The sequence below is a fragment of the Gopherus evgoodei genome, chromosome 10, assembly GCF_007399415.2.
Source record: "Gopherus evgoodei ecotype Sinaloan lineage chromosome 10, rGopEvg1_v1.p, whole genome shotgun sequence".
Taxonomy (NCBI): Eukaryota; Metazoa; Chordata; order Testudines; family Testudinidae; genus Gopherus; species Gopherus evgoodei.
In genome coordinates, this window is record NC_044331.1 from 8,485,844 (window position 1) to 8,505,890 (window position 20,047).

Sequence of the window (20,047 nt, forward strand, 5' to 3'; positions counted from 1 at the left end):
ATTCTTAAAGAAGCAGCCACAAAAGATCTTCAAGCTGCAGCCCACAAAAAGTAAGTAAATGTGTGCTATATTTAGCAAATGATAATGCAAAGCACAGAACAATACACAGAGAAGGGAAGAAGTTCATTCCCTGTACTGCAAAGTTATTTTACTTTTTCAAGCCAAACAGCAATTAGTTTTTAGAGAAAGGGGAAACCTAATCCCGCATACTCACATAAATGAGTCACTAGAACCAACAAGAAAGGGTTCCACGAGCATCCAGACAAGGGTGGACGTGCAGTGATGGCCTGGGATATGAGATAAGAGTGAAGGTGGATTATCACCTTTATACTGAGTACTACTTTCACTTATTCTTACTGTCTGTATCTTCTCCTTTGGATTCACAGCTTGCAAGTCTCCCCTGAGGCAGCCTGAGCCTGAAAAGAGAGAGATAGAACTGAGCTATGCAATGTTAGATGAATGAGAAGTGAAGGATAAAGGGTGTTCATGTCCAAAACATTGTCATGGTTGGAGCAGGGAGAATGAAGAGAGAGGAAGCAAAGGGTATTGCCACAAAGTGGAAATTGAAAAGGATGGGTAATTCATAGAGAATACTTAGGGGTGGAAAAACAGCAGGATAGTCAGTCTCCTCAAAATACAGTCTCAATGGGATTGAAATAAGGGACAACGACCATTGAAGGGTGGGCACAGAATAACCCACAAACAGAGCTTCAGGGGAATTAAAAGGAGCAGCAAGCTAACCGCTGCCCTCCTCCTGCCCCCCACCCCCCAGAGTCTCAGGAGCTTTGAGGAAGAAAGGTAGGACATGAGGGAGAGGGTTAGCCACCAGACATGGTTTCGAGGTCTGAAGGCAGATGGCCCAGAAGAGAATGTCAGGGTGATGGTGGGTGGTAAAAGAAAGGGTAGAAATATCTGAGAGCACAAAATGGGCTCAGGATGATGATGCTTGTCTTCCCTAACCAAAGTCTAGAACAGCATTTGTCAAATATAGCCCCTGGTGGCCACATGCAGCCACAGAAGTTTTCTTGTGGCCACAGGCTCCTGGGCAGTGACTGGGGAAGAGGGAGCAGCCCCCCTCCTGGGGCCATAAGGAGGGGTTGGGGCCCCTGCTCTGGAGACACAACTCAACTTTAGGAAAAATAAATAAGTATTTTAGAAAAATTGTCATAATGGCCACCACAAAGAGTTGGTGGCCACACTCTGAGGCCACCAAAAAATTTGTTGTGAGACCCTCCAAGAGTCGGGAGAAGGGTGAAAGGTGGGGAGGGGCACAATGTACAAAACAGAGTATTTCGAGGCATCTGAAAGAGGACAGTGGGGGCAGGGAAGGGTGAACCCCCTATAACCGAGTATCCAGGGAGAGATCAAAGGGGGAGGCATGGAGCTGATTTGTTCTTCTCCAAAACAGCCTTGGGAGGATAGTTGGGGCAAAGGATACAGCAGGAGGAGAGGAGTATGTCTCCTTCAAATGAGTCGGGGGATGAGGTATGGAATGGGCTAGTCCCCTCCACAGCAGAGTCTCAGAGGGACCAGGGGGATAGCCCTCAAGAGCAGTCTCAAAGGAACCATGGGGCACAGCGGGTGTGAGCCCCCCCCATGTCAAAGGGATCACGAAGCGGGGGAGGGGGGTAGCCGCCCAAGATCAGTATCCGGGGGGATAGGCTAGTGACCCCACAGCAGTCCTATGGGGCTGCAGTCTATTCCCCTCCCCCCACCCCCAGCAGAGTCCCATGGGCGTGGGCAGGGGGGGCAGCCCCTAGCGCGCAGCCTCGGGGCGGGCAGGGGGAGGAGAGGGGGCTCAGCCCTCCCGTGGCAGTGACTGGGGCAGGCGCCCCCATGACGGAGTCTCGGGGCAACCCGGGCTTTAGCCGCCCGGCTGTTACCTGTCTCCTCCTGAGGCGGACGGGACGGGACCGGACCGGTGGCCGCTCCCCCCACTGGCACCGGCTCAGGGGTGGGGGGAGCCGCAGAGCCAGGCGGGGGCGTTGTGGGGACACTTTGCACTGACTGAGCTGCCCCCCTCCTCACTCCGGGGTCACTGGGCAGGGACTGACCCCCACCGCAGCCAATCAGCTGCCGCAGCCATAGTCCCACCCCGAGCCGTAAACCACCGCCGCGCCGGGTTGGCTGGCGGGGGTTTGAGTGACTCCGCCCATCTCCCCTCCCAATGCCGTAAAGCCTGATGAGGCTTTGCGACAGCTAACGGTGAGGATTGGTTGCGCTCGAGTTTGTCCTGGGAGAAGTGGGCCCTGCCGCGCCCCGTCTCCAGGGGCGGGTAAAGCGAGGGGGTTGCTTAGCAGCGCTGGGTGGGAGGGGCGAGCGAGCCCTGGGTGGCTCGTCTGCACCGCGGCGGGACGTTGGGCTGCTGGGTGAGGGCGGCTGGCGGAGGGGATTGGGCGGGTAGCGGGAGGCGGGGCACGGGGGTGAGGGGAGCCCGGCGGTGGTCGAGGGAGGGGCTGAGGGAAGTTGGCAGGTGGGGGCGTGCGACGCAGGAGGAGGGGCTGAGGTTGAGGCGGAGGGTGGCGGGAGGGGGCCGCAGGCTGAGGAGGAGCATTTCGGGGCGTTGGCGGGGCTGGTGGGGTCACAGCATCGCTTTGTAATCTGGGGAGGGGGAGGCTGCCTGTGGGCAACCTGCTGTTCTCGGCGCAGCGCAGGTGAAGCCAGGATCGCTTTGTTGCCGGCAGATAACTGCCTGAGGCCAAGCAACGGGGGGGGGGGTCCGTCGCCTGGTGTGCCGCGCCAATAAACACACCAGGGTGGAGAAGCAAACCAAGTTTATTTGAGATCTCAAAGCGGTGCAGGGAGATTGACCTAAAACAAGCAGTCTGCTCCTTTATATCCATGAGAACTTTTCTCACTGACTAGCAATCCCCCGTTTCCCCTCCTTCCTCCCCCTGTAGCAATTACGTAAGCGCAGGTGCATTAAGTAATCTTGGCCGCGGCAGCTCGTTAGTAAGTTTTCCTTCTGCAAGTTATCTTGTCCTTCTGCTAAAGGTGCACAGGCCTCATTATTTCTGCTTTAGACCAGTTAGAACTGTTGCAACTGATAACGGCTGTTACATCTGGCCTTTTAGGTCGATTAAAGTTCAAACATGGAGGGACTCTTGTCTGCTGAGGCCTAAAACCAGGAAGGCTCCATACTCTTGTGGCCTTCCACCCTCCCGAGTTACGTAGGGTTATGCTTAGTGACACAACTTCCACCTTCCGAGCTCTCCTTCCTAGGGCTCTTTGCTCCTGTAGTAACTGGTTTAAAAAAACAAGTGTGGGGTCTTCACTATTGGCAGACATCTGGCACTGGTGGGAGTGGGGAGGAGGCTCTGCTTTTTCCCATCCCCATGTGGCATAGTTGATGACTGCACATTTTGGGGTGGGAGTATGAATTCCTCACCTGATGGGTTATATTCCCCACTCCACTCCAATAATTACTGCTCTGGTCATCCAAGACATTAGCTATAATGACCAGCAGTGAAAAAGTTAAGTGTTGATGTTCTAAATGGTTGTAATTAGGAGATAGCAGGTGGCTGAGGTAATATTGTTTATTGGACCAATTTCTGTTGGGGAATGAGATAAGCTTTTAAGCTGGTTTTCCAGACCTGGAAAAAGACCTCTGTCTAAACGTTGAAGTTTGTCTGTTTCACTAACAGAAATTGGTCCAATAAAAGATATTACCTCACCCAGGTTGATCCCCAGATATGAAACAAGATATCTACAACAACACTGCTGATGATCAAGATAACAGATGGTTTACACCTCACAGTTGTTGGAGACTGCACAGGCAGGCAGGATGAACTGTGATCTACATTAGAAATATTTATTCCCACACAGAGGCTGGAAATTTAACAGCTTTTTAAAGACAAGCCTATAAGCTGAAACACAATTCTCGAGCCAGTTATAAAGTTCAGAGGGCCAGACTATAGTTCATCTATATCCTGCAGTGTGTGGATCTGCCATGACTCTTTGACAGGAGCCAGAGCCTTTCAGTGAAACTTGAGCATGCTCATGCCCCATACTTCATGCATCACAGATGAATCCACCATTGTTTTCTGTATGTGAATAGCAGGAAGGAGAAAAACTTCTCATGCGATAGTATTTAATATGATCAGCTCCAATGAAGGACAAAACAAAGATGATGATTTAATAGGACTTTCCTTTAGTCATGATTGTGAGAAACACGTGCCTCCTTGGCTAATTGTATCCTATATGAGTTATGATATACTATAACATGTCAGCTGTAACCAAAAAATATCACTTGTGACATAAAATGCAGTCTGAGAATGTAGAAGATAGTTTTGTTTTCAAATCACATTATTTCAACATCAGTGGTTATCAAATGAGCGATGGGTTTCTGTATATAGTACATTAGCTGAAGTACTACAATATGAAAACAAATGCAGGCTTTATAATTCCATTTTAGGGATTTTGACTAGCCATTGACTTTCGTGGTTTATAGTGATCCTCAAAACTTGTTGACCTCAAGTCAACTGACCTCCATGCTTCCTACCCCAATCCTTTCCCTTCGGTGTCTCTTCTCCCTTACTTTCTATTTAGGTAAATTTTTATTTAAGTCAAACCAAAACAGTCATGGCATTAACATGATATTTGACAACCATCACGTTATTCACTCTACTTGTATGCTATATCCCTTTTCTCTCAACCTTTTGTCTGTCTTGTCTATTTATGCTGCAAGCTCTTCAGGGCAGGGGACTGTCTCTTATTCTGGACCCCGCTCTTGTTTGGTTTCCAGAGACAATTGGAGTACATTATTCCTTATATATCCCTACTGTTGTACAGCTGTCTCTTATTCCCCCTCTTTTAGCTTTGTGCCCTCTGCCATGGTGTCTTACTATGGCTGAAAAAATATCTCTTTTGTCCTCTGGCATCTTTTCGCTCTTTCAAATTCACTTCTTAAAACCCATCTCTTAAAGCAACCTTCTCTCATTTTGTAATGGCCACCACTCTCTCCCCTTTTCCTGGCTTGGTATCCTCTGTTGGTTTAATCTGTTTTAGATTGAGGTCTTGAGCAAGTGACATGTCTTATCAATGTTTGGTAAAGTGCCTTGTAAATTAATGGTGCTGTATAACTATGATATATGGTCAGGGAAAGCACAAGCACTATCATGTTGCAAAGGTACAATTTCATAGTGCTTGTCCTAGAGGAGTTCTAAATTTATTTCACACTGACAGCCTCACTGTATCGTATAAATTGGTGCATGAGAGATCCATTCATTTAACATCTCGGACAGTAATTCAGTTTGGTCCTGAGTACATTTAGTAAATGTATTGAAATAATTTTATGTATTGGTTTTAGGTAGAAATCAAACTCAGTTGTATAAAATATTCACAGGGTGATTTTCGAAGAAATGTTGTGAGGTTTCAGATCATAAATTTCTATCTCAAGTAGAATTCAAAGTATATTCTGCAAATGAAGGAGAAGTTTATAGCCTGAAGTATCAGATTTATTCTTAATATTTAAAGTGCAGGCTTTGTGAACTGATAGCAGTCCCTGCATCAGCCTGATTGAGATTTGGCTGAGGAACACTGTAAGGTTCTAAAACCTGCAGGTCAACTGTCACAAGTGCGGTGGAAAGATATTCTCAAAAATACATGGATGTCTGTGTAAAAAACATGGTGCTACCACAATTTTTATAGTTCATTGTGGATAATGTCTTACCTTCCAATTCCATTTTTAGATTCTGCCTCAGAGGAAATATGGTCTAGTTATGGTAGTCAGGAGACTTGGGTTATATTCTTCAATCTGTCACTAGCTTGCTACATAACCTTGGAAAGTCACTTTATTTATCTATAACTCAGTTTCTACACATATAATATGGGACTATTCCCTGCCTTTGGAAAGTACTTTGAGATCTTCAGCTAAAAGGTATCTTTATATCTAAGTCTATATATCTATATATCTATATCTATATATCTATATCTATATATCTATATATATATAAAATATGCTGGGTGCTACAGTCTAACATTTTGTATACTTTATTTCTCCTAGTCAAAATAAGCAGAAACTAAAAATATGTAAACTCTGTGGTTCTGTTTGCTAGTGCTTGCAAATATAATTGATGGATGTGCTGGGAATCATGCTATGACGATGTGCTATCTTTTCATGAATAAGAAAGGGAATATAAGTACTTACCAGCTGGAAAAAGAAATGCAGCTAGTTACAAAATGACCACTCTGGGACTGTGCTTGTTTAGTTCTGCCACATTTTAAGGCCCAGTCCCAAAAAGGCATGTTGGGGGGAAAAGTTCCTATAAGAGGGCAGTGCTGTAGAGAGAGTTAATAGAAACTAGAAAGGTACTAAAGAAGTGCCTCTGGGGTGTGTTATGAGCTGTAACTGTCACCTAAAGATAATAGCATGCAAAGAGGAACTGCTATGATCTTAAGTGTGTCTTTTTAGTTCTCTGGTATGGAGATCTGTCTGTCAAGGCACTTGAGTGGTGATGGAGCTGCGTAAGTAGCTAAATAGATACTCACACTTGAAACTAAAGAGTGATACTTAAATTCATAGCAGCTTCTCTTTAAGCTATACTAAATAATTGTGATGCTATTTAAAGTATAATCTTTGATAACGGTCAGTCTTTCTACATGTGGTTGAAGTATTTGTATGGGCTTCCTGGCGAGGACTGTTATGTATATTTAGGGGTGTTCACAGATTCTTAGACCCAGCTTCTTAAGTAGCTTCTTATTTTGAGTGTCTCAGTTGCAGACACTAAGAAGAACCTTACCTTCCGAAGTAGTGAGTACCTGCAGTTTCTATTGACTTCAGTTAGAGGGTGCTCAGCACCTCTCGAAATCAGGCACCCAGAATTAGAGACCATGACTTTGAAAATGTAGACCTTAACTAATGCGGTTACACAAGCTTTGTTTTATTCTGTTTATTAAAGCAAGGGCCAAGTTCTGCTTTTCAGTATGTGTGTATTACTCCCATGGAGCTCATGTGCAACAGAGTGTAGTATTTAGTCATTCATCTCCATTTTTTTTAAGAGTGATAATTAAGAATTCTTGTGGTGAAAATCTTGAACCTTACCCTCTTCAGACTGACCTTAGGAGGGCTATGTAAAAAAGAAAAGAGAAGCCAGATGTAAGAACCCAGTGTTTTATATTGTTCTGTAGAAGTAGAATAGTGTTTCCCCCATGTTTTCTTTTTGTGTTTCAGATCCAAATGTGTCTTCGGATAGCCTGCCTTCCTCTTTGCCTTCCTCTTTGCCAGCGAGCACTTGAATCCTGCCCTCACTAATGTTTATGAACACCAGAAGAATCTACATAATAAGAGCAGTTAAGTTAGCTTGTTTTTAATACGACTCTTTAGTAATGCTTTTCATGTTTGGCCGTTTAAAAATATTTTGGTGCCAATCCTGCAAAAACTTGCACAGTTATCAGCAAGTACTTATAATAAACTTAAGTTTGAAGCCTTCATCCTGCCGACACATATATGCAGGCAGATCTTGATGCTGGTGTATAATTCTATTGACTTCTTTGGGACTCTATATTGGTTCAAGGGTCTGCTCACCTGGATCCATTTACAGAATTGGGGCCTTATTTTCTTTAGTTAAAATCCAATGTGAATGTATTGTTTTCCTTTTTTGAGTTTTGTTTGTCCACCAACCAAGTGGTTTAAAACTTGGTACAGTGAATAGCTTTAAAAGGAAAGTAGATCAGTTGTTGGGATGTCTGTAGCGTAAAAGAATATGCAAGTTTGTATATGTTTAGTCAAAACAAGCTATGGTTGAACATCCATGGAATACAACTTTTGAAAATGAGGTTGAATACATTTTCTCCAGTGGACAAACATCAAGACATACTGGCTATGTATCTTTACTCAGTTCTTTAAAAAAAAAAAAAGAAAGAAAGAAAGAAAAAAAGAAAAAAAACAACTTATTCATAGCTCACAAAATCCAGGATGTTGTAGGAAAGGGTGCTGGCAATGCAGTAGATGGCACTGTTCCCTCATGTCTGAATCAGTGTCCCAGCATGATGATTGAAGGCACTGTGTGTTGCTGGAGCTTAGTACACAAGTGACTTTAAATTGAGGTCTCGATCATTCAGGATGGCATGGTATTTTTGCATGATCTGGTCAAATTGACTCAGTAACTTCCCCCTGCCTGCCTAAAATTCCTCTGAAGTTTCAAATGGTCACAGTATTTTTCACTTTCTGCTCCATTTCAGAAGTATTGCTATGCACCCAGTCCTGCATCCAAATGGCTTCATTTCAGAGGTTGGCAAGATTCCTGGATTTGTGGTATAACAAATTTTGTGCTTTGGGATGTTTGGATGAAGAGTTTTGTATGATGTCAGTTATCATCCTTGCAGTTTAAAGAATATTGTGCTAAATGCACATTCCCAGATTGTTTCTTTCAAATGATGTTTATTAAAAGTAGTTTCATTTTAACTATGGTGCTCAGTAAATGATCCATGTTCAGCTGTATCATTCTGCTAATCTATTAAATTTAATAGCAAAAATGATTTAATCTCATTACTTTTTTTCTTAGATACCCTAGAAGAAATGCCTTTGTAAAGCTACAAATCCATTTCTTTGATTGGACAGAAATAATTTCAGAAGTGACCCATAATTCCCACAAGTAGTAAGTGAAAGCGTGAGGCATTCTCCAAAATATAAAATTTTTCCCAGAATGGGAGATCTCTCTCTTCTCCAACAGCTGCATAGAGATGTGCTGGTAGGCACTCCTTTAACAAAGAACAGCCAGGATTATGCTTCTTTCCTCAATCCGCATGTTTCACCACAAGATTCATCCGTGAGAGTTAATGAGTCACATAATCAAATATACCTAGAATCTCCTAACTGGGGCACTTGGAGCCATCAGGACTCTGATGTTTCAGATGCTCTTGCCCTTATGACAGATGATAAATCTGATAGCTTTGCAAACACGAGCTCTTCAATGTTCGGTTCACGGGAAATGATACTACTACAGTTAACATTGATCAAGATGATGATTGCCAAAGTACAGTCCCAGGAAACTGAATTCAGCATAAAACAGAAGTACCTTGATATAATAACAATTCTTCTGAAAGAGACAAAAATTGATTCAAAATTAGTAAGCCTTTAAGTATTTTCAAAATTTTTCATAACAAAAAGTAAAACGTGACTGTAATTTACAGATTTTTTTTTTACATGTCTGCAGATTTGTCTGTGCAGTAGTTCTGATAAACTGTTGTCTCACATGGCTTCAAAAAGTATAGCCTCCCTTATATACTTCCAACTAAAGAAAGAGGTGAGTGTGTCAGGTTCCTGGATGGACTTTGAATTTGTATGTAAGCTATCAAAGCAAACATGAGTACTTGGTGGATGCATTCCTTCCAGTTTTCCTTAGTTGTTCCATCTAACTACAGTTGACCTTCTGCAATAGTTAAATGACACAGAGCAGTCACTGAAAATTTTACAGTGTAACAGTTAAATTTTCTCTCTAGTGCAAAGCCGGCCTACACAGGCGCAGTGCTTGTGGGTGGGAAGAGGTGCTGGAATCCTTCCATGCCCATCAGACTATAGAGTAATAATAGAGCTTCTCCATTCCTGCATCTGCAGCCTCAAGTCTGTAACACCTGTATCTACCATGCTCCATCCTTCCAAAAGGAATTTTAGACAATGGATCTGTATAGTTGCTAGCATGGCTGCTTTGCAGCATGCCGTGGGCACATCCCTTAGTGGCCTTCTGCTTCAAAATCTTGCTCTTTGTCAACTCTGGGCACACTGTCTTTTTTCAGAGCCATTTTCAGAAACAGTGTGTAAAAGTAGTACGAGGTAGTGTTGTGGGAGAGGGCCACACTGAGGAGGTATTGGGTGAGGAGTGATTTGGTGGAGAAAAGGGAAGATGCGTGGTAAATGTTTCCAGAGACTATTTCAAGTGTGTTAGGAGGGGCATGAAAGGGTATGTTTACAGTGCAACTGGGAGAGAGCTAACGGGACTTGAGCTAGTGCAATAAAAATAGCAAATGTGGATGTTCCACCTCTGGTGGAAGCTTGGGCTCTCAAGCCCACCCAGCCCCCTAGCGTTGAGAACCTGAGCTTCTGCCCGAACCAGAACATCCACAATACCTATTTTTAAAGAACTAGATTGAGTCCTGATAGCTCAAGTCTGTCTACTCAGATTGGAAGATTGGCTCCCGGTTCTAGTATAAACGTACCCAAAGAGAGCATGGAGTGGACAAAGGAGACAAAGGGAGCAGTTAGTGGCTCTGACACGGATCAGGGAAATGTGTAGGAAGAAGTGAGATCAGAAACGTAGGCAGGAGCAGCATTCTGAAAGTGAGCATGAATAGTTCTTTTAATGTACATACATTTAGCTTGTGGTTTTTTTTTTTAAATGCTTTTAATAGTTTTATTTTGTGTCACAAAGATATTCTCTTTAGGCAGTTTGCATTGGAGAATATTAATTGTGCAGCTTACTGAACTTTATAAATTTCACTATATTTACATTTATTTGAAATCTAAATCATTCAGCAAATAAAAATAGGCACCAACCTGTTCATAACTAACAGAATATTTTTCCATTTTGTGTTGCCTGAATGTCTGAGTTACCAAAACTTACTGTTCACCTCACTCACCTAGTCGCAATAAGTAATATCTTTTATTGGACCAACTTCTGTTGGTGAGAGAGACAAACAGAAATTGGTCCAATAAAAGATATACCCTCACCCACCTTGTCTCTCAATATCCTGGGACTGACACAGGTACAACTACCCTGTTACTTAATGGGCACATACTGTAGGCCCTATAGCAATTTCTTTGGATGGTATTGTCTTTCAGAAACGTATTTGTTTTGTTTTTAATACTTCCTGCACAGTGGTCTTAAAATGATGAAGCCCATTAATTCAGTTTCTGTCTAATTTGTTACTGCTTAATTCACTAGTAAGAGAATAACTTGCACGTGTACAAAATAGAGTTTGAATGGCTGTTTTCTTGCAAACCGTTCCCCACACTTGTGCTATTACCAGCCTCTAAAAACAAGAAATATGGGAGCTATGAGTTCAGTTCTTGCCTCTGCCACAGTCCTTTTGTGGGACTTTGGATCAATCACATGACTTCACCAGGCTTTGGTTTTCCTGTATGTAATAGGAGGAGGATTTTTGCTTACCAAATGGCTGTTGTGCAGTTTAATGTTTGTAAAGGAATGATAGGTGTTTTAGTCAAACTCCTTGGCACTTCTATATTCTGTCTCTTTGTCCATTCCCACACTTACTCCATTTAAATGTATCAGTGTATTAACTTACTATGCTCAACAGTTATAACTAAAAAAAGGAGAGTAATATGACATCACATTTTGTGCATACAGAATTTTTTAATTTTATTTTTTAGAATACGTTTAATGTCACCTGGCTCGCTTTTTGTTTGAAGACTCTGTCAGAATTCCCTAAGAGTGATCAAGTAGCGGAATGTCTATGGATTCTTAGAGCTATTATTAGAGACATTTTGAAAGATAAAGATTTGCACAAAGCAGGTACTGTAAGTTTTTTTTGATATTAATATACAAGTGTCCACTTGGGGGAGGAAGGCTACTTAGTATCCTTCAGAGAAATCAGCCTGTTTAAAATACTAATGGCAGCGGGTTATTTACTTTGTCCTAATAAAAAAAAAAAATTAAAAATGAAAATACAGTGCCCCCAATACACATTGAATTTGAGAGATTATCATGATCTCCTCCTTACTGATGCTATTTCAGTGGTGAAAAGTTGTTTTAAATTATCTGGTTAATTGAATTGTACTTTAGGAACTCCACTTCAACACTGCATAACATTATTTTATTTATTATAGATATCCTGAAAAAGGTTTTCACTCCTCTTGATACTGTACTCGAAGGATTTTACAATTCCATTTTGTCTCATCGTTTTAACTGCTGCCAAGATACTTCACTATATTCTAAAGCTGCAAACAACTTGATCGGATTCATAGATTTTCTTGAAGTTCTTGTGGCCTCAAGAATTCAAATAGAGTCACATTTCAAATGCCAAAGAATTTTATTTTTGAATACTTCTGGCATCTTGGACCTCACTTATTCATCAGTTGATTATTTAATCAAGAAGAAGTCCATTATGCTCCTTAAAAAATGCATCCTTTATAAAGCTGGTGAAGATTTCATAAGTGGATCATTACCCACTTTATCCCTACAGGATCCTTATTTGGATAAGGATATGTTAGCACTGGCTAATGTTGTTCTGCAAGCTGTGAATTTGGGGTGGCTGAATCAAATACCTGTTTCTGAAAAAGCCAGCTATTTTGGAGGCAGTGAAGCTCAACCTGAGGATGGCATCCACAGTGGTCCTGACCAAGTTATCCTCAGAGCCTTAAGTTTGGTTTTACTTAAAGCTTTAGAGATCAAGGTCCAGAATGCTTCTGAAGCAGCTGAAATAAAAGGTAATGTTCTGTTTAAATTCATTAAGTAGCATGCATTCTAAAGCTTATAGCTGATGTAGGCAATTTAAAATTGTTGGCTGAGCTTGCAAAGTCTTATACACAACAGCATTTCTCTCTATGTGTGTAACACAATTACTTCTAAATTCCAGATCTGACCAATTCGATTTTGAGAGAATTTCTAGGAATTAGAGGCCAGAACCCCGTTGATTTTGGAGACAATCAGAACATTGATAGAGGGAACACATGGAGCTACTGTCATCTATTAATACTTTGCAGCATAACAGTACCCCTGCTTATCCTCCCAGTAGAGTGTAATATGTTGAGACCCTGAATAACAGAAGATAAATAATTGCTTTTCCTGCTGGAATCCCTGGGGTGGATTGTCAGCCATAGGGGCAGCCAGAGGGAGAGAAAAGAATCCCTTTCTAACATCTGTCCTCCTCAGTGCCTGCTCCAGATGGGGAAGAGAGGAACCAGCTATCTGCCTCTTCCCTTACAGTTGAGTGGAAGAAAGGTGCTTTGGGAGGGAGAAAGGAGAGAGACCTAACTGCTGGCATGATGCAGAGAATGAGGCCCCGTGTATGGTGGAAGCGGGGCATGAGTGGGGAACAGAAACCCTGGCGTGGTGGGGTGAATGGGGGACTCGGGGAAGGGAGTGCACATAGCCTTTGCTATTGGGATAGGGGAGTAGGAAGGAGCAACACACAGAGCCTCTGCTATTTGTGGTGGGGAAGTGGGAATGGGAGTGCACGTAGAGCCACTGGCATAGTAAAGAAAATGAGGGACCCTGGTATGAGAGGAGAAGGGAATGGGGTACACACACAACTACTGCAGAAGGAATATTCAAGCAGGAGTTGCAAGGAGTCCCTGAAATAGAGGGACATGGGATGGTGGCACACAGGAAGGTTGTCAGGGCAATGAAGGGATCCAGTGAGCCTCAGAGATGTACAATGAGCTTGGCATACAGAAGGTACAAAGGGTGCAACCAGCTAGATTAAAACACTATTAAAATGTGAAGAGTAATGACTTCACTTAATTTTAAGTGAACTGAATGTTAAGAACACAATTTAGGCACAGGTGGTTGGGTGATAATATGGGTTTTTTTTGTTTGTTTTGTTTGCTATATTATAGACTTAAAATTGCATAATCTTAACTAAATTAAGCCTTGGTGGTAGTTACCAGATATTTTAGTTCGGGGGTGGGGGGAAGGGAATGGCATGATCCCTCATTTCAGTCTGAAAAGTATCTGAGCATATATGATGATTGAATATTTATATTCTTTTGCTGAGAAGCAAAGCAAGCCTTTAAAAATCTAATCTTAGGATGAACTGCATTGTACTTTTTTACAACAAAGGGAATTCCCATGTTGTAACAAACCTTGCTACAGCATCAGATTCCATTCAGACAAACGGCAAGGCTATACCATTCAATCCATAGAGATTTTCCAATACGATCTAAGAAATGCCTTCTGATAATATAAGATGCCATTGTTTTTTTTTTTAATGCTGAGCACTTGTTGTTTGGAAGATCAGGCCCAAATTTGGATTTGAGGAATCTTTTTACTATGCACTGTAATATTGTATAGGTAAATCTCTCATACAAGAAAGGGTGTTTATATGGTACACACAAGGTTGTTTTTCAGGAGCTGGCCACAGCAATAAAATGGCATGGTAGTCTTAGGAGAATCTGTTTCCTCTTGTATCCTCGGGGAGTATGTGGCAATGCAGGTGCTGCTGACGTGCAGTGTACAGGTAGTATTTAAAATTAAGGGGATGTTGCAATCAGAGTGAAGACTTGCAGGAAAATTTTACATACTTACTGAATAATAAAAAGAACAAGAGTACTTGTGGCGCCTTAGAGACTAACAAATTTATTTGAGCATAAGCTTTCGTTTCTAGGTCACCACAGAACTGTACCATGTTTGTGGGGGTGGTGGGGCAGAAGGAGAGGCCCCAAGATAGGACAGATTCTTCTGCTGGGCTAAGAGTATAACTGGGCCTCTCCTTCTGCCCCTCCACCCACACGAACATGGTACAGTTCTGTGGTGACCTAGAAAATGGACATCTTCCTGAATAATGTAATTTTCTGGCAAGGTTTGGTTTGTATCTCAGCATTTATGTTCAGTCACAGCAGTCTCCCAAGATACATATGAGAACCTATCTAATCTTTGAAGGTTTTTTCGTCAGAGTAGATTTTGCTGTGATTGTATTACCAGTTTCATACATTTATATTTCCTGCAAAAGTTTAGGCCCTGATTCTGCAATTCGTTGATGCTGAAAATACTGGACCATAAGGATCTTACTCTTAACACTGCACCAGATTATTCCTTTGCATGGGAGGGACCAAGCGGTATAAATTACAGCAAGGAGACCGTATCCGATCATTCTGTCAGTGGCACAAGGTGGATTATATCTCACCCCTCTCTCTACATTTGCATTTGCTGGAGGCCAGGGCCAATGGAGACATGCAGTCAGAGAGCCAAATGAGATCACATGCATCTGAGGAAGTGGGTATTCACCCACGAAAGCTCATGCTCCAAAACATCTGTTAGTCTATAAGGTGCCACAGGATTCTTTGCTGCTTTTACAAATATGATCAGAGACCCCAGGGCAAGTGTGGGAACATAGGGTTTCTATGTAGATGGCCTTGGATTTTTCTACAGCTCACCTGAGACCAGCAGGTTATGGAGCTGTAATCTCCTTGTTTATTCTGCAGTAAGCCTGGGAGAGAGAGAGGGCTGACCCCATCCTACCCCACAACCATAAAGGTCCCCCCCCACCCCTCATCTCTTATGTGTGGTCTTTCTGTGGGAGGAAGTGACAAGAGTCTAAGAATCCCATTCGTCAAATAATATACTTGCATATGTCCTTAAATTGCATCAATGCTAACTCTTCTGAAAGTTGTCCTCCACTTGAGCAGTGAAATCTGTTTTGCATTAGATTTTTAAAAGTAAATATTGTAAGAATTTGTACATATACAATGTTTATGCAAAAAGTCACTGTTGTATTTGAGGTGAAGTGATTTTGCTGATGGCTCTTTGCTTTGATTGCTTTGATTTTTAACTCCATAAGTGGTATCATTCTGCAAGACATTTGTCAATGCAGTGCTAATTCAGTTGAACTAAGGGATGTGTGCTTGGACAACTGGGTTCCATATTGTCCACTGTTTATTTAAGGAAATGTGGGTTTGGCTTTTTAATATGAAAAAAGAAAGCAAAATTTCATAGTTATGCTCTCTATTTTTAGCAGACTTGCAGAGTTTCATGTCCCGATTATTGATATTCTTGAAGAAACATCTGAAGTCGTCTCCACATTTTCATCCAAATGTACATCCTTGTGAGTGGCTTTCCATGGTCTTTATAGAGCAAGATGATGACATGCTGGAAGCTGCTAAATCGTTGTTAACGGTTTATTTAAAGTTTGATAGGTTGGTATATATATTAATTTTTTGTTAGACCTTTGAAGACAAATTAAACTTTTTTTAGTGAGATCGTACAGTTCACAACAGCAGTATTTTTATATGACCATTACATAAAGTAAGACAAGAAAATACATTTTTAACAATCCTTTAATGGATTTATTGAACTACTTTGTAGGACCTGATATGATTCCCATTGACATCAACAGTAGTTGGAAATCACTGGGAGTCTTACATTGAAGTTAATAGGTTTTGGATCAGACTGTAAGTGGTATTTATAGTAGTCTTTCTATTACAAGTTCAATCCTATCCTTCAATTCACAGTAGCTGACTTCACAGAATTTGAGTGATGGTCAGATGCTGACTGAGAGGCAAGACTTGAGTGTGTTTTGTGAACACTCAACTTTTTAGAGAAGGATTTCATGTCATGATTAAACTTTAAGAATGAATGGATATTGAATCTGAGGACTGCTGAAGTGAACTGTAATCACACCTTACAGTAATGGCTTCTTAGGCAGGATCCACGTAACTTGCTGAGAAGTGGCAATACTGATATCTACAATGTGTTAAGTTCTTGTGCATTATGAATTTATCATGCAAACCCTTTTGTTTCATTTTCATTCAGTTTCCTGTACAGGGAAGGGGAGGTGCTGCCCAAATTTATGAAAAGAAACTTGGCTGGGTGAATCACTTTGTAATTTCAAACTTGTTTGATTGCATTATTGCTAGTAGTGTTTGTTGTTAAATGTTAAGGCTTGAGAATGCTGGCCTTAAAGTTAGACACCTAAATCTATACTTAGGAACCTAAAGAACTTTTTCCAAGGTGTATAGCATCTTTTGAATGAAGTAACCTTTATTAATTGTTTGTATTTTAATAAAATGTGAAAAGGATATCTACTCACATATTCGAGGCACCTTTAACTTAACTTATAAATACATATTAAATGGAAGAGTACAGTGTAAGATAACTGACCACCAATGTTTCAGGTATCTTAATGTTTTGGAGGTCATCAAATTAAGGATATTTCAGACCAAGAAGGGGAGCAAATTCCAAAGCTGTTGAGTCCTCACAGAGAACACCATGCTAGCAGTCCCCTCTTGTTTATATACTAGCAGTGTCTCCAGCTCAAACACCGCTACTGATCTCAATTGAATTTTGCTGAGTTCAATATATAGATTGGAAAACCTTGCCTTTAATACTAAACTATAGTAGGATCTGGTTTGTATCCTGCTGATCTCTCATACATTGCTTCTATCTCTGTAGTTAAAATTTCTAAAAATGTTAAGCAAGAATGTTTGTGGACAATTATTCAGTATTTAAATAGCTGTTCTATTGCATCCCATTTAGTCTGTGTTTGGCTAACTTTTCAGGTTGTGGCATGATGCTGCTGGTAACTTAGGCCTTGCAGCAGAAGACTACGAAACCTGGATCTGCCTGACGCATGAGAGTGGCTGTAATCCTCACTGTATCTTTTTATTTTTCCTAAGAAGTATTGCGTTTGATTCCACAGTTCTTCTTGACTTTTTGATTTCATCAGAAACCTGCTTCCTTGAGTATTTTGTAAGATATTTAAAACTTCTTAGAGAAAACTGGCATCATTTTGTCAACATCTCTAACTGCTTTGATGTTGCGGCTAAAAGAGGTGTGTGTGTTTCTTTTGTCACCTCATCCTACCAAGAAAAAAAACCCTGTCTGACAGATTTAAGTTTGGAAAATGCTTGTTGTGATCCAGTACAACACACTCTGGTATCTTTGGCTTCTTCCCAGAAGCCTTCTGTACCCATGGAACAGCAAGGTGATGACCAAGTTGTAAAACCCAACAAGTCTAACTCATTAATATGGACTGATAACACATCTGCATTGGATTGCCTTCAAAGCCTTGTCAATTATGACAGTTCAGAAGATTCTGAATTGGAATCAGTAGGAAAGGAGTGTTTGGCAAACATGAAGCAGATGCCTTCAAACAATCAAGGCAGTACAAAGATAAGGGAAACTGTTTGTACGGATGTACATGACAAACCCCATACACTTGAATCTAAAGTGTTGCCCCTGAAACAAAAAAGTTCTAATCCCTTGTCACTCGGGGTATGTAATATGTCTCCAAATAACCCTGTGCCTGTAGAAAGAATGCTTCTCAAATCAGTGAAATGTTTGGAAGAACTGCAAAAAGCAATTTCTAGGTTACAGAGAAGAAACCTTTTCCCATACAACCCAGCTGCATTGTTGAAACTGTTGAGTCACGTTGAGACAACCAGTAAAAGCATGAATCTACTATAAGGCAATGAAATGCTATTGTTGACATTTTGAAGTAATTTCACACTAGTATGTGATGGAATGTTTCCACAAGAAGAGTGTACATGCTCAAAGATACTTTTCTTTTGGACCTATCAATGTGTTTAGACCAAGCAGGCTCAACTGGTTGCCAACTGACACTTTGAAAAGACAAATCTGCAGTGGTGTTTAAGTACTCAACCTGTTGTTTCATGGTCCCAAACTTATTTATGGTACGTATGACAGAGTGAGGGTGAGTTACTGGGTATTAGCAAATTTAACAAATTGATTATTCACATAAAGACATAATAAAGTACTTCCACTTGAAGTGTAAGCTGTAATTCTTCTTAATGTCATTTTAACATCATAAGACCCAGCTAGATTGTTAGTGCATTACTGATGCTGATGCAGTGATAATTCCAGACTCAAGTACTTAGAAGCAAAGCTATGTAAGCTCTTTGAGGCAAGGTTCATCTGTTTTGTGTTTATAATGCCACAGTGCCTAGGAGCCTCAGTCCCAGACCAGGACCTCGTTGTGCTAGGTGCTGTACAGACAAAAAATTATATCCCGTTCCTCCACTTCTGTGATTTTAATGCTAAGTTATATTTATTGTTTCATTTTTGGCCTTTACTGTAGGGCTGATCAGCTAGTAGCATAGCACTTTTATTGGCCCAAATAGGAATTGATAATGTCACTGAAAATTGAGTTTAAAATGAATGCCTAAAACATAATCAGATGCATTCCTTTAAAAAAAAAAAAAGTTGAAACTAGTATATAAATTCCCTATTTAAATGAAAATTTGTTAATGCAGCATAAAATTTAAAATCTAAATTGTGCAATGCACAAGTAAAATCAACGGCAATGCTTACGGACATGCATTAACACACTATAAATTATGATGTAGAATGCTTAGCACCGTAGCATATTAAAATACACAATTAGAAAAAATGGATAACTGGCTTGCATTGCAAATATACAATGTAAACATAAGTATTAGAACATATTTTCTGCGTTTACTTACTACCTTTGATTAACTGACTAATCTCACTGTTGCTAATGGCTGTGTTAATGCATTTAAATTGCTTAATATTATGCATAATGTTATCATTTTAAATACTGCCAGTTGGGCAATATCTTTCACATATTAGTGAAGTAAGAAGGGTGGGTGGATGAATTTCCTGTTTGGCAGGTGCCAATTTTCTATCAGTTTACCTACCTGCAATGACTAGCTTCACAACTTTAAAACGGAAACTTAGAATTTTCAGGGTATTGTAGAATGCAGCAAAATTGGAGAGGCCCTACATTTGAGGATTTTTTTTTTAAAGATTGTGTTACCTGTAAATAAAAATACATTGGTAAATTGTGTAGAAAAGAGAGGTGTTTTTTTTAACCCTTGCTGAAATAAAAATGGCTGCAGACAGTTTGTTCAAACTTTCTAGACCAGATTTCACCTTTTGAGGCTGAAATTTTCCATGCTTGGCCTTTGCCCGACATTGAATCTTGCCCATAGTTAGGAATGGGTGAAAATGGGAGTGATAGTGGGAAGTGTTTCACATTCATAGTTAGAGTGGGTACCCTCCGGAAGGTAACTGCCACAGTTTTATCTACCAGGAGGTTTATAGACTCTGCTTTTAAATCTAACATTTCTACTGATACAATTTTTTTTACTGATTTGAGCAGGTTTGGTTATGCCTTGGCGTATGGAAATCTTCTTTCCAAAAATAATTTGTACATTGACCTATATAATCTCAAAAACTAGTCTGTTATACAAAAGGGTAAACATTGCAAGGACTGTACAGTACAGTTCTCTGTAGAACACCTAAGGGATCTCAGCAGTATCCCAAACCAGTAGGAGAATCTCCTGGTTTTCCCATTGCCGTTTTCTTCGTGCATCCAGATCCTCTCAAGGATGCCATGGCACTTACGATACTGCTTATACAGCAGTGGTTCCCAAACTAGCGATGTCGCTTGTGTA

General features: G+C 40.9%; 3 protein-coding genes across 20 annotated transcripts in view; 2 read left to right on the top strand and 1 right to left on the bottom strand.

Annotated features, from left to right (window-relative positions):
• Nucleotides 1–2,033, bottom strand: part of ASB7 (ankyrin repeat and SOCS box containing 7) — a 45,716-nt gene extending 43,683 nt beyond the window's left edge. For 6 of the 8 annotated variants that reach the window (XR_004002376.1, XR_004002377.1, XM_030578158.1 and 3 more), the window contains exons 1-2: nucleotides 1,884–2,033; nucleotides 215–416 (exon numbers count right to left, since the gene is read on the bottom strand). The gene's annotated coding sequence lies outside the window, so the exon portion shown is untranslated. The remainder of the gene's footprint in view (nucleotides 1–214; nucleotides 417–1,883) is intronic. The other 2 variants (XM_030578157.1, XM_030578156.1) reach the window with 2 other exon arrangements.
• A 138-nt stretch (nucleotides 2,034–2,171) lies between these two features.
• LINS1 (lines homolog 1) lies at nucleotides 2,172–18,832 on the top strand. Of its 11 annotated transcripts, XM_030577113.1 has the most exons (10): nucleotides 2,351–2,369; nucleotides 5,691–5,878; nucleotides 7,172–7,290; nucleotides 8,182–8,254; nucleotides 8,505–9,068; nucleotides 9,156–9,245; nucleotides 11,327–11,468; nucleotides 11,783–12,382; nucleotides 15,628–15,808; nucleotides 17,171–18,832. In XM_030577113.1, exons 5-10 carry the CDS (start codon nucleotides 8,646–8,648, stop codon nucleotides 18,075–18,077), a joined length of 2,343 nt encoding a protein of 780 aa, XP_030432973.1. In that variant the 5' UTR covers nucleotides 2,351–2,369; nucleotides 5,691–5,878; nucleotides 7,172–7,290; nucleotides 8,182–8,254; nucleotides 8,505–8,645; the 3' UTR covers nucleotides 18,078–18,832. The 11 variants fall into 11 exon arrangements, with proteins under 11 accessions (XP_030432978.1, XP_030432977.1, XP_030432976.1 ...); XM_030577118.1 differs by lacking the exons at nucleotides 2,351–2,369; nucleotides 5,691–5,878 and adding an exon at nucleotides 2,172–2,205; XM_030577117.1 differs by lacking the exons at nucleotides 2,351–2,369; nucleotides 5,691–5,878 and adding an exon at nucleotides 2,212–2,275.
• Nucleotides 18,231–20,047, top strand: part of CERS3 (ceramide synthase 3) — a gene marked incomplete at its 5' end in the record, with an annotated part of 68,628 nt that continues 66,811 nt past the window's right edge. The window contains one exon of the mRNA XM_030578205.1: nucleotides 18,231–18,304. Coding sequence (XP_030434065.1) covers nucleotides 18,231–18,304 — 74 coding nt within the window. The remainder of the gene's footprint in view (nucleotides 18,305–20,047) is intronic.